Source organism: Rhamphochromis sp. 'chilingali' (assembly GCF_963969265.1).
Source record: "Rhamphochromis sp. 'chilingali' genome assembly, chromosome: 10".
Classification (NCBI taxonomy): Eukaryota; Metazoa; Chordata; class Actinopteri; order Cichliformes; family Cichlidae; genus Rhamphochromis; species Rhamphochromis sp. 'chilingali'.
In genome coordinates this window covers 27,681,045-27,695,737 of record NC_137937.1, presented here as the reverse complement: position 1 = coordinate 27,695,737, position 14,693 = coordinate 27,681,045, and the positions used below count along the sequence as shown (strand labels likewise).

Here is a 14,693-nt window from a genome sequence, read left to right as displayed (position 1 = left end):
GGTTTTGTTGGAGACCTTTTTTTTGTGCTGTGATTATTCTTATTATGAGGAAAGTAGCAGTGAGCTCTGCGTCTAATATTTAGTCCTGACTACATGTTTAAATGAAATAGAGGCCAAATCGCAGTCTGCGTTATTCTGCCTGTGCTGCGCTATGTGATTAGACCTAATGGCTTGCAGATGTGTCTAATTGTCTTTTTTGCGGCTTTAAGCATGTTCTTAAGTATTAACCCAGCGGGTGCCAGAGACAGCAAGTGTGCATGTGTGTGTGTGGATGTGCACTCTTAATTATATCCTTGGGAGAAACAGTCTGGGGGTTTTAGGTTTCACATTAGCCTAACAAGGTGATTTTGACTGGTCATTACATCAGTAAGCGGACAGTTTAGTTATCATTTCCTGGGTTTACAGTTATCACAGCGACGGATTTGGTGAATGGACAAAAGGACCTGAACTGATACACCTGGTGGTTTATGTACAGGTTGCCATTCCATGAACTAAAAACAAAAAAGATGGCCGTTTGATTAATGCCCTCTGATGACCCTTTGCATGGCTTTCAAGAACACCAGTTTTATTTTTGTTTTTTAGATACCTTGTGCACCATAAATTTTATTAGCCCTCAACTGTAAAAGGCTGATGGCAAGTGCACAACATGGACACCAAAGTTTGTGAATGCAATAACTCTAGAACAAAGCGACAAAGGGCTTTCAAATTGTTGTCACAATTGTATCAACTACAAATCTTGGGCGTGTTCGAATCTTAACAACCTCAGCCTCAGGGTCAAGTGAGGTCAAATTTTCTGAAAATCTTGCGAATCTGATGACTCAACAACAAAGTGATACAATACATGTATTAAGTAGGAGGCCGAGGGGTACCAAAGGACACCTCCAGTATATTTTATGTTCTGTGGCAATATTCTGTGATCAACCTAGACTTTGTAACAATTCAACTTTTTTTCCATGTGAGCAGCTCTATGAACGAACTTGCATGCATAACATGGTCTCTACTTTTACAGCAGTAATCATGCTACAGATTTTTTAATCATTACAGTTAATTTTTTAAAACTATATCCTGGCTTGCATTTTACTTAAAAAAAACAACAACAAATGAACAAAACCAATAAAAGCCAATTTTTTAGAGTTAGAAATAATCGTTATGTCTCATATACTGGGCCTTTGTGACATTTGTGACATTGTTGCCAACTGTGAAGTGCCCTCTGGTGGACAAACTTTGTAACAGCAGCACTCATAACATGCTTGAAGGGTGTTTCTGCCATCTCTTCTTTACTTTTTGAAATGTAGAATTTATCGGTTGTTAAAAACCCGCCAAAATCTTGACAAACGGCTTATCTGTTGATATATTGGGTGTGTCGGTGTATCAGTCAAGCTCATAGTATGTTTAATATTAGCATCTACCTCTATAACACATTGTAATGTATATGACAAAAAAATAAGGAAAAGTATAATGGGCCCATTTGAAAGGCACAACAAATATTTTTAGGGCTGAAATGGGAAAGCCCGAGTTTTGGGTTACATATGATGCTTGTTTACGGATATAAGACTTTTAAACAAAGGTCAGTTAACGTCAGCTTTAGAAGAGCCAGTGAAGGTCTATATATAATAAATTAGTACAGAGCTGTGCATGTGTTTGACCGTGTGTGCCTCTGGTGTTTAGTGAGGTATTTGATCAGGGTTGGAGGTTAATATACTCTCCCTGATTCAAACAATACAACTAAGAGCTAATTAAGGTCCACAGTGAAAGCGCACCCACATTGTATAATCCATCCTCTCCTCACCTCCTATGTAACCTCTGTCGTCCTATCAGTTTCTAATTGGACTACTCGGCCTCTCTGTCAGAGAGTTGAAGTTGCTGAGGAGAATCTGTCTTATAATAAATACTCAATCAATTCCCACTCCTGTGTCAAGCATAATAGGTGCAGCACTGGGAATTGCTTCATCTTTTGTGTGTGTGAGAGATATTATGCATTTATGAGTGTGAAAGCGAGCCAGGCAAGAGCAGAGCTTGAAAGTTTTACTTGAGTGACATAAGCAGACTTGTGGGTTGGGGATAATGAGATGGTGCGTAGGTGTCTAATGGGATATCCTGTCTGAACTGATCGGGGTGATTGATTATCAATGAGGAGAAGGAGAATAATCGGGATACTGCTTTAAAGCTGTGTGCTGCCTCACAAGAGTCTTGTTTGAATTTTTCTGCCCACTCCACTAAATCTGTGTGTGTTTTTGTTCTTTTGCAGACTTTGGTAGAGCGACTTTAGCTGCCTGGAGTGTGTGTCTGTCTGCGTGTGGGTGCGCGCGCATTTGTTTCCAAGTGGCTGGCAGATGCATGTGTGTGTATTCGTGTATGCAGCTGCTGTGTGTGTTTTCTTGTTGGTTTTTAGTCCTGAAGGTTATAGAGCACATTCATCCATCCCTTCATGGTTGTTATGGAAACAGCAAGAGGAAGCTGAATGTAAAACTGTATTTTGAAAAGACCTTTAATCGACCATGGACTCCTAGCAGTGATTATACCGTGCTTTACACAAGTCTTTCTTACGCTCCCCTCCCTTCTGAAAGCGCAGCTTTTCTGCATTTTTCTTTTTTGGGTCCAGAAATGTGGATATCATCCTCACAAGGCCTCACAAACGGCACAGAGTGTTTTGCTGTGCAACATCAGCACCTTTGTGGGTGTACACATGTTGATCCTGTGGAAAGATGCTGTATCCTGCATCGACTCATCTGTTCCTATGAGTTTTTAATAGTGCTGCAGTGTCAGAGAGTCTGTGCCATCTTGTAGGCGGTATACAGAGCTGGTTAGGCCTTTTGTTTTCTATAAACCTGGAAGGTTTAAATCACACAGGATTAAATTCTGCAGAAATCCATGTAGCAGGATAGTAAGGCGAACACTGAGAATAACCTGAAATAATTTACAAAATATTAAGCGTTAAGATACTTATATCAGGGTTTTTAAAAAAAAAAAAAAAAATTGATTAAAAACATGTGTTGTTATATATTTTTTTCCTTGCGGGGATCCCATTGGCTTACACAGAGTGGCTGCGTCTTCTGAAGTCCACATATGCAGTTAGTTCTTCAACGATGATACATTTGTCCTTGTAGTTTTGCCCCTATACACCATCACAGTGGATTTTAAATCAGACAAACAAGGAATGATTGAAGTGTAGGTCTTTAGGTTTAATCCAAGGAGATTTTAAAAAAAAAGAAAAAAAGTTGCATCAACTGTTTCAGTCGCAAACTGAATTTCAGCCATTTTTATACACAGTCCACCTTTTTCAGGGGCTCAAAAGCAATTTAATGATTGATTGACAAGCATTTTGATGGACACCTGAAGTTTATTCCTTCATTATTCCATGAAAAAAAAGATATTTATTGGATTCCAAGTGTTGAACATAAATTTTGCAGCTTTTCAGTGGACTCCTCAATAATTGATGAGTTGATGTTTATTCAAGTGAGGAAGGCAATCCTTTGGGTGAAACACCAATATAAACTTATTAGAGCGATGCAAAAACATTAAGATTTGCCAAAACTTCTGTCTGGTGCATTATAATGAAAAGGGAGTGCATTCAGGTAATGTAAATACTTGGCAGAAAGGTACAAACCACTGGTTCACCTCAAAAACAAGAAGACCAGAATAGACTAGAAAACATGAAATCTTTGATCAAATCAAACTACAATAAACGTATTTCTGAATTATGAGAAAAGCATAAAAAACAGAAACGCATCATGATCCAAAACCGTATCACATCATCTGTCAGGCATGATGGAGTTAATGTTATGGCATGGGCATGTGTGGCTGACAGTAGGCCTGTGTCCCTAGTGTTTATATATGATGTGACTGCTGATAAGAAGTAGCAGGATGAATTCTAAAATGCACAGGACTGTACTTTCTGCTCAGATTCAGTCCAATGCTACAAAATTGTTGGGGCAGAGCTTCCCAGTGCAAATGATAATGACCCAAAGCATACTGAAAAAGTAACCCAAGAATTTCTCCGGGTAAGAATATGTCAGCGAGGAGTTATCGTCATTATATGATTATGTCAGACACACACTTCTGGCTGTGAAAAGCCTCATTCACCCACTATTCAAATCCTCTGTTTTCAAGGGGCAGCCAATCATCATGCAGTGACAGAAAGATAATCATGTTGTTGCAAAGTGAATCCTCCTAATAAGTTGCATTTAAAATTTAGATGTTTGTCATTTTCAGTGGCAGGGAGGCAGCTCCATGGATCCAACTGTTTTGTGGGTGCAGTCTGTTCCTATCTGTTTTTTGATCAGTCGTAGGAAAGGAAGGCTCAAACAAATATGTGAGTCATTTCTTTCCCTGCTTTCATTGGTACTGCTGCTAGAATTCAATGACATATCAATGTTCTTGATTTGTGTTTGTCAGGAAGTATTCAGACATTCTGATAATTTTTTAAAATAACATTAAAAAAAACCAACTACCACATGCATTTGTAGGATTACTGCTGGGATTACTAATACTCCAATTTTGAGAAGTATTGCTACAAGGGAACAAAAAAAATGGCAGCAAAATTCTCCCCACAGACAGGACAGTCTCACACCCCCCCCACCCCCAGCTTTGTTAAGAAGAAATCGAATAAAATATATGGACTTTTTCCCTTTTAGCAACCTTTTTTTTTTTTTTTTTTTTTAAAGTTGTATAATAGAAGATTGTAATAGTCATGCAAAATACACTTGGGCTTTCATTTTCTTCCTGGAAAACTACACATGCTGATAATGCTTCACTGCTTCTTTTAAAATATGGGATGATTTTATTTTTTTACTTTTTTGAAAGAAATCTTAACTAAAGACAGATCCACGAGTGTCAGAAAAACACTTGAATCTAGCTCAACATGTTTACTTGAAAGGTGTGAGGTGAAAATAAATGGAGTCTATTTCCAGGATCAGTGTGTTTGGCTAGAAAGGAGGATTCAATCAGACCAGCAGGACACCCAGCTGGTGGAGTGTTGCTGTGTTCATCTGTGGACAGAGTGAGTGTGTAAACTGCTCTGCCCTATGCATTATACATCTGTTGTCATTTCCTCTGAGTTTTAATCATGCATGCAGATACAACCTTTATTTTAGAGCCTATCTGTTAGTGGATTTTGGGGGGAAAGTTAGGATATTGATGTTCTGCCAGTTTTTGTTTTAACATAGTTGTGATCAAAAAGTTGTGGCATTCTGCCTATAAAAAATACCTGAATTAAGTTAGGTCAGTCTCCCCTTCAAGGTTTTTTTCTCTTGCAACTTATGGACTTCTTCAACTTCTACTTCCCACTTCTCACAGATTCACTATTGCTTGGTGAATCGTTTGCAGACAAATTTGTGTCTTCCATGCAAACTACAACTGACCGCAGTAACTTCCTGGTGACCAAAGTAATTGGAAGGACGTTATCGGTACAGCACCATGTGTCTCTGAGCAACCAGTCTTGCAATACAGACTGCACTGCCAGCAATTTAGTTATATGACAATAGTGAGAATATTGCAAGTAACATAGTCAGAGTCATACTTTTCTGTAACGAACACCCGATATACCTCAAGCATCTTTTTAATTCATTATATTCCTTTAAAAATGGTTTTCATAATGCTGTACATGGGAAAACATATGTGCCAGTCTCAGGCTAGCTGTGATGATAATGGACATTTAATTCATCACTTGGGATCTAATAAACTGGCTAATAAAATGCAGCAACATGTCTGCCACACCTCTCATCCACAGGGTGCGTGGTGTAACCATGGCAACACAGGTGTTAGATGCTCTTGTTGGAGTTTCATTCATAGACACAGCAGAACAGGAAGAGACAGATTTAGTGGTGAGAAACACCGACTGCCAGAGAGATGTGGCATCTGTGATCCAGCTGGAGTCGAGTTTCTATCAGATGAGTCAATGATCTGTCTGTCAGTCTGTGTGAAAGCAAGAGCTCTCAAATTGGCCTTGTAGCTTGTGAAAAATTCAACACGTTGTCATAGCATTTCCAATCAGTACATTTCTATTATTGTGGAAATATAGGTGGTCTTGTTGCATGCTGAGTTCGCGTCACTGATATATTCTTCAGTCTTTTCTAATAAATTGTTGTAATATAACAAGAACATTTTGGTATTGTGATTTCAAATGTTTGTACTTTTTTCTGTCAGGTTTGCTGAAATGACTGGTTTTTGTTTCTAAGTGGTCATACTGGTCATCTCTTCTCAAGCTGATGGATGCAACCTTTTTCCCCTCTTCAGAAAACAGGAGAAGTGACTGTCACAGAGATATTAAAAAGTGTGTTATTATAGTCTTTAATCTTTTATAGGTGCAGCAGCCCGTCCACTAAATGCTTTTAACAATGATAAGAGTTGATTATGACTCATTTAAATGTGAGTAATGTTGAAGCAAACCTTAGAGTTAGTTTTAATATCTGTGTGGCCATAATGTGTGAATAAATGAGATTAAAGAATTCATTTAAATCCTTTACACCATCAGCCACGTCTTAAAACGGGTTGATTTCTTTCTTCTTCTGTTCAATTTCAGAAAAGGAGCCCCCCACTGTTGTTCTCCTGCATTTTTCACACCCATCATTTCAATCTCTTGTTCTTTTTTTCAGTGCAGAAATGTTTCTCCTAGAATAAGACTGTGTAGGAGCAGGTTCACTGTGAGAAAAATGGCAGATTCTTTGTTTGTTTGTGGGTGTTTGTGGGATTTCTGGAAGAACAACAGCAGTTTGCAGTCCATAATTGTGGATTGCATTAGTGGCATCAGTAGTTTTTTTTTGGTTTTTTATTATTGCAACTTGAGTTTGAGTCTTTTGTTTTCTGTTTTTAAACACATCTGTCTTTTAATGCTTTCTTCCATGACCTCAACATATGGTTAAGTCCATAGCTTACCTGAAAAAGACATGTTTTTATTAATTATTTGTTAGCAGGCTGACTCAATAATAATTTAAAAAAATCATTAACATTTGGAGGCTCATAGTGCTTACTTGGGCATTTCACATCACAAGCTAGTGTACTCCCAGTGCTAATCCCAAGCCTGGATAAATGGGAGCATTACATCAGGAAGGGGAAAAGTTAGTGCCAGATCAAACATGTGCAGCCATCCACTGTGGTGACCCAATGGGAAATGAGAAAACGGCCAAAAGTTTAAAAAAAAAAAGAAAAAAAAAGGTTCACAGTACACTATGCAGTCCTATGGAAAACTAAGAACATCCCACCTTTAGCTTAAACAGGTAATCACTTTCTGTATGGCTTTATCGGTGTCTTACATCATCGTGGAGTAATTTGGTCCACTCTTTTTTTTTTTTCTTTTTCTTTTTTTTTTACAATGTTGCTTCACTTCATTGACATCATTCATTTACACTTAGTGGTTTTAAGGTCCCGCTACAGCATTTCCATTGAACTGAAGTCTGGATTTTGACTGGACCATCGTGGCACCTTTGCTGCTCTGCTTTGAATTGTTTGAGTCTGTTTTGATGTGTGGTGTTTGGTTTTTGCTAAATATGGCGTCATGTAAAAACTGCCTTTCACAAAGGTGGTCAGTGATGATTACTTTGAGTACTTTTGATTAGCAGCACAGTGCTCTTAATTATCCTCTTAACTCCTATGGAAATGGTAAAGGTTTACTTAGTTTTCACATGATTCTCAAACTGTCCATCACTATAATGCAATGCTATCACCACAAAGTTTCCACAAGTAAACATGTAATTTTTTATTTGGTTTTGGTTGGCCGGGAGTCCCTGGTATTTAACCAGTAATTTATTGTGTAGTCTGCAACGTCGTACCACAAAAATGTTTGACTCTGTGATTGAAACTGAAATGCTCAAAAGACAAAAATATCGTGTTTCACTTTATGGCTTACTTATTTTCTCTGTCTTTTTTCCCCTTTTCTGATTGATCAGGATGGGAGCTTCAGACAACATCTACAAAGGCCGTAGTACATTCATGGAAGAGCTGACAGAGGCCTCAGACATAATTTCCCGTGCGACCAAGCAGTCATTGGTCATCCTTGATGAATTGGGACGGGGCACAAGCACCCATGATGGAATTGCCATCGCCTATGCCACCCTGGAATATTTCATCAAAGATGTAAGTGTGTGCAATGTAAGCACTACAACGATGGCATTTAAATAAAGCAATTAAATTAATGAATGTGGAAATGAAAATTAGAAGAGCAATCAGTAAAAAAGCATAGGCAGGCTACCTGGGCTTGGTAACCATAGAGATATCTTTAAACATGTGCCAATTAATCCTTTTCATAATTCCACAAACATTGTGGGATCTTGATACCAGCCTACTTAATCATAAAGGTAATTGCCTTTGGTAAAGGGTGTGTGTGTGTGTGTGTGTGTGTGTGTGTGTGTGTGTGTGTCCGTCCATTTGTTTGCATACAATTATTTGATTGCATATACTTGATGGTGCTGCAGACATCCTTGAGTGTTTGTTTTAGAGTGAGATAATCCAGCAGAAAGACGGGGCAGCAGATACGTGCTGTTTCACCTCTGAATACCTGGAATGAGTGTTTGGATGAGAGACTGCCCGTGCGCATGTGTGTGTGCTCTGCTGGGATTATGTGAACTGGCGCAGTCAGGAGCCCTCGGGATGTTGCACAGTGTTGCGTATCTTTATTTTGGCAGGACAGATGAGCGGCACTTTGAGGGGGATGGGGGTTGTGTTATTGTTAACTGAAATTGCCAAGTCAAATAAAGTCACGGTATCTGTAATTTTCAAGTTTTTGCTGAATTAATGGATCGTTATTGTCAGCACAGAAAAATCATTATGACTGCTTGACACAGGCTGAGTGCTTGAGGTTGTGGCATCAGTTTGGACACAGCTGTTTGTCTTCTCAGCTGTTTACGCTCGCAGTATTTTCCATCGTATAACAGACTAAAGAAAGAAATCAGGCTTCCTTTGTTCTTACTCCATGTTTTCTGATTCCATTTTAGTTTGGAATTACTCCTCTGATGTTGGATATTTTGTCAAACGGGTCAACTGAGTTGGCCAAATTGTTTCAGGTCATGTGAAAGATGTTGCCGTAGAACAACCCAGCACTGATATTATTCGATGCTGCAGCTCCCTGGGGCTTCTTAGTCTGTTTTAAATTTTAGTTTTGGTTTTTGGGCTGGCACGCTCCTCTCTTATGAAACCTTTTTCTAGCAGAAAGAAAAAGCACTCTCTGCTGATCTTTCGGCAAGCGAATACTGTTTTTTTCTGACACATTGACCAGGCACCAAATAGCACAGTGACCAAGTTAATTATCTCGTGGGTAAAAAATATTACATATTAAACATTTTCTATAGCAACAAAAACAAATAATTATCTGAAAACCACGTTATCCCCTTTTAGAATGCCATCCATGTCAAATTTGGGTATGCAGCAAACAAAAGTAGTGTGGTTATAGCAGTAATATAAGACAGTGAGTATGTCACCTTTCTTACCATTTATGTTGTATTTCTAAATGTTTGATAAACAAATGGCTCTCAATCAATGAACACAAATCAAAACTGGTTGAAAATAAGTTTATCACAGTGCTGGTGATAAGAAAATGCCCAAAGTCACTGAAGCTGATACACAGGCAATTCTGTAGTTTGCAGAAAACACACAAAAAAGACAAAAACTAAAAGAGACTACAAGAAGCTAACAGATAGAGCTGGGCGATATATCGAGTTTTTAAAACATATCGATATATTTTTATACGAGATATAAGATGTGACAATATCCTTTATATCGATATAGTCTATGTTACGTTATACTTATAGTTGTGGAGCCGCAAGTTTGCCTCTCTTTCGTCTACTTTTGTCTCTACGCAACATTACTCCGCCTCGCCTCTATCCTTCACTGAACACAACTCCCCCTCCTCCCCCATCGCTTCACGTGCAGGCAGCGACAAGATGGACACGGCAAATCTCCGTTAACGAGTTACTGCGCATCGCCCCATGCGTGGGGCTGGACGGCGTCAACGTGTTAACGAGCTAACCATGCTAACGAGCTAACCGCGCTAGTCCCTACGGGCTGCATAGCCTAAAATCCTTTCATTCTCTCAAAAGTTGACAGCGCGCCTTATGTATGAATTCTGGTTGTGCTTGATGGCCGCGAACCGATTTTATGTGGTACGCGGCGCTCAGCAATCTGTCAAAAATGTTTGAGTACGACTTTGGTAAGCTACGGAGCTGCACCGCTTGATAGATTGTCGGCGCATTACGGCTACCGAGGAGCCTCGCGGAGTGATACGTACTGTGCTCCAACGTAATATTACCGTATTGTGTGTGTATAAGGACCATAAATAGCACCTGTAAGAGACGTGGTTATGAAGCGGATTTCAAACTCCAGGCTGTCAGTCACGCTGTAAAACTTGGAAATAGAGCTGCTGTGAAATCTGTCTGTCTTTGTTATTACGCTCAGCGTCTTTTAGTTTACATTTTGACTGCCCAATTGTGAGCTCTTTGTTATGCACAAAAACAACATTGTTTTATTTTATTTATGGAGCATTATTATTTAATGAATGCTCATAATTTATTTTTGAGTAATTTTTCATGTACATCTGTGCTGTATGTTAATAAAAGTGCCTGTGTGACATCTGGGACACAGCTTTAACTAAGAACTCTCTTTTTGTTCTTACTTTATGGCTTAAAAAAAATATCGAGATATATATCTTATATCGCCATCCAGCTAAAAAATATTGAGATATGAATTTTGGGTCATATCGCCCAGCCCTACTAACAGACTTCGCATACACACTGCAGAGGTTTGTGTTTTTAGCAGTTGGTTGTGCGTGTTAGTGCCCTCCAGGCTCCAGCTTCTCTGGAGAGAAAGGAGTTATCAACTCAGATGGTCTACGTTGACCTTAGGGAGCATGCATTTAATCTCACACTTGAGGCACATTGTTTTGCAGGCTGTTGTGGATACCCACAACGCCAGATGTTAAGCTGACAGTCAATGGACTACGCAAGCCACAGATTCTGAATTTGGGTCTCTTCAATCCCAGGGTGCAGCTCCCACTTTATTCCACTGTGACAGATATTATCAATGGGTTTCTGGAGTTCTGCTTAGTGCTAATCAAAGCTTACAAACTGCCTGTGAGAGCCTGAGTTTTGATTCTGATTTATTTCTGTTTTTCCAAAATTCGAGTCCAAATGCTTCAAATTGGATCGAGTTAACCTTGTTCAAATATAGATGAATAAACATTTATCTTTGAAAAACTCTATCCGGGTTTCATTTTTTGCCAGTTCCACATCAATCTTTGGACAGAGTCTTGGGGTTATGTAATTCTGCTGGAAAACATAGAATGAAAATGTTTAAGTAGCACCTAATGCAGCAGGGAGATGCTGATGGCACAAGAAAGGGAGCTCTCTGACTACCTGTTGTATAACAGCATTGATTTGTTAGAAAAGCCTTGCTATTAAAGGAAAGGCAAACAAAAAGGCACAAAAGAAGTTAAGCTTTTGCAGCAAAAGGCCTCTTTAGCACAGGCAGACATGCAGAGCCTTTCATGCCGACTCCTCTACCTCCTACTCATCCTCCTCTGCTCCGTCCCCCTCCTCAACAGACTCAGCTGTTCACGTCAAAAGTCAGACAACTCCTCCTTTGACTTGGTTGTTATAGTAACACACCTTTTCCTGTCCCCAACATTCACCTGAGAGCTGGTTAAGAATGTAGAATCGGTTTCATAACTTCACTCAATAATAGAGGCAGCCTTGATGCAGAAAGAGAAAAATAAACTGGTAAGCTGAAGGGAAAAGACTTCTAAAACTAGAGGTTGCTTCTCCTCAAAATCTCTGGGTTTCACGTTGATGTCCATCCTCTTCTTAAGCCGTTGTGGACTCTTAATCACAATAACAGCATGTCCTGTTTTTGGCTCTACACAAAGTTTAACACTGCACATTGCTCCTTACTCGGTTTGCATGTGACTGCCCTTGTGTTGTAACTTTACACTATAATAGCAGAGAGAAGCAAGTCCAGCTTTGTGGAGAAGTAGAACTCGCAAAAGCTCACTTTTGGCTGCACACTAATGAGTAAATTTTCAGTGCAATGTACTGTATCACTCATGTGGGCGTAAAATAGTCTGATGTGCTCATGCTGATGCACAGAGCTCCTACAAAGACCCAAATGTGCTCCACAGCACTCTGCCCTGCGCTATGCTTGCACTTCACTCATACACATGAATAAAATTCTGTTCTCTTGTCTCTCAGTACACAGTAATTCCATTACTTTCTCAAAATTTCAAGTTGTGACTTATTTGACTGCACGACTTGTATTCAGAGTGTCACTCTTTTGTGTATATTGTATAGAAACAGGCTTCCGAGCATGTGGTTCAGAACCCAAGAACAGTATTTCAGGATAAAAACCAAAAGAGATGAGAAACAAACTGTGATATTAAGAGTATATAAAATTAGTGTGAACTTTTCTGAATAAAATACTAAATCGTTTTACTTCTTGGGACATCTGAAAATGTTCCAGATGAAAAATTAATTTCGTTAAACCACCCGCAACATGCATACACACTACTGGCATTAATGAGGGGTCACAAATCGTTTTCAGCATTGTGAACCACTACCTCAGAGCAAGGATCTGTCCTGACTGAATATAATCTGCTAAAAGTTTCTTCCTCTTAAAAGGAAGTTTTTCCTTCCCACTATTGCTAAGTGCTCATATAGGTTGTCTGATTGTTGTTGTTTTTTTTCCTGTATTAAGGTCTTTAAGGTATGTAAAGTCCTTACCTTAAAAAAAGTGCCATGTTGTGATTTGGAGCTCAGTTTAGATTAAAACTCTGCCATGCAAAAAGTGTTATAACGCTAGTGTCCTTAGATACAAGACTGAAGTTTAGACTTTGAGGTCTGTTAAGAACATATATTTAGCATTTACTTATTTACTTCACTTGTTATGGTGATATTAAATTGGCCATAAAGTCATCTGAAAAAGAAACACTGGAAAACTAAGTACATCCCATGATTTAGTAGCTTGTAGAACCACCATTAGCTGAAATAACTTGAATCAGTCATTTTATCATTGTGCCAGACGTTTTTGATCTTCTTTACATCAGTTCATTGAGTTTTGTTCGTTTATGCTCCGTGCCCTTAAGATCCTACCAGGGCATTTCAGTCGTGCTGAGGTCTGGACTTTGCCTGGGCCATTGCAACACCTTGATTCGTTTCTTTTTAGCCATATGGTGTTTATTCACTGGTATGCTTGGGATCATTGTCCTGTTTCATGACCCAATTTGGCCTGAGCTTTAGCAGTTGGACAGATGGCCTCACATCTGAATCTAGAATACTTTGATATACAGAAAACTTCATGGCTGGCTCAAAGCCTGTAAGGTGCTCGGGCCCTGTGGCTGTAAAACAAGCCCAACTCATCTATCTTCAAACACAGTTCTTGACAGTTGGCATGAGGTGTTTGTGCTGATAAGCTGTATTTGGTTATTGCTAGACGTGGCTCTATGCATTATGGGCAAACATTTCCACTTTGTCCTCATCTGACTCATATTAAACAGATTAGGCTATTATTTTCTCTGGAGACGCGTGGAAATGACTGTACACCCTGTTCCCACCCAGCCTGGTTAAACTTGAATTATTCTGCCAAGAAGAATGGCAGAAACCGTGTAAAAAGGTGTGTCAACCTTGAAAGATCTTGCCCAAGAAAATCTAAGGCCGTCATTTCTGTAAAAGGTGCTTTGAGTATTAAGTAAACGATGTGAATGCCAAGTAGGATATTTCAGACCTTTTTTCTGACAGTATAAAATTCTCCGCCGAAATGTTCTTTGCTTTGTCAATGTGCAGTAGTGTGTATAGATTGATGAGGGGGAAAAATAATGAATCCTTTTCAGGCTGAGATATGTCTAAAACTTAAATGAGTCTGCACTGTATGTCCTTTCTGTAAAATGTGAGTAAAAGTAAGTAAAGTTCTACCAATAAGTTTTTTTTGTTTACTGTTTTGTACTCTAATACTTTTTACTATTTGAATATTCACACGTCCCTACCCATAGTATCGAAAGGAAGGTGTTACCAAAAAAGTGCGAGCACTGTGTAGGCTGTGTTTCCTTTTCCTTCTGCCTTAATAACGACTTTCAATTAGAAGAGGAAGACACCCTGTTCTTTGTAAATGGGTTTAGATGAATTGGCATTATACGCCCAACTAAATTTCAGGCGTGCCAAATATGGTCATGTCAAGTCATGGAAATGGTATCTCCCAGTCTTGTTCATGAGTAAGAGAAGAGTAGAACAAGCTGACCAAATGTTCAAAGCGGCTTTTATCAGTGTTGCCTGGTGACTGTACAGACAATTTTGATGTCCTGTTGAAAATGTTGAAGCTTGCTTTCCATTCATTTGGATGTTTTGAATTACCTTCAAATTAACTACCTCCTGTGAAGATGTTGCAAATTGGCAACTTTAACTTTATGCTACTCTTTTTCACTGCTGCAGTCCTTACCTCTAGTAAAGCGCTTGACTACTAAAAAGCGGTCTTTGTTTAAACAAAAGACGTCAAATTACACACCAGCGGCATATTTTCACAAAATCTTCCACTCTCTCACACACAAGCACCTCACCGAAAGCCTTGCTACCTGTGTGAGCCGAGAATACAAAGGGTGTTGAGTTTGAACTGCATTTGAGTCTAATTGGATAGAGGGAAGTAGCAAGACAAAGAGATGGAAGTAGTAGTGTTGACACCTCTAGCCTTTTTCCAGCGGATCATATTACTGGCTGGAAGCACACTTT

The 14,693-nt window shown here is 39.1% G+C and overlaps 1 protein-coding gene across 2 annotated transcripts in view; it reads left to right on the top strand.

The window, feature by feature from the left end:
* The window catches only part of msh3 (mutS homolog 3 (E. coli)), a 53,907-nt gene that overhangs the window by 28,663 nt on the left and 10,551 nt on the right, over positions 1-14,693 (top strand). For both annotated transcript variants that reach the window (XM_080895159.1, XM_080895158.1), the window contains exon 21: positions 7,884-8,070. In XM_080895159.1, coding sequence (XP_080751285.1) covers positions 7,884-8,070 — 187 coding nt within the window. The remainder of the gene's footprint in view (positions 1-7,883; positions 8,071-14,693) is intronic.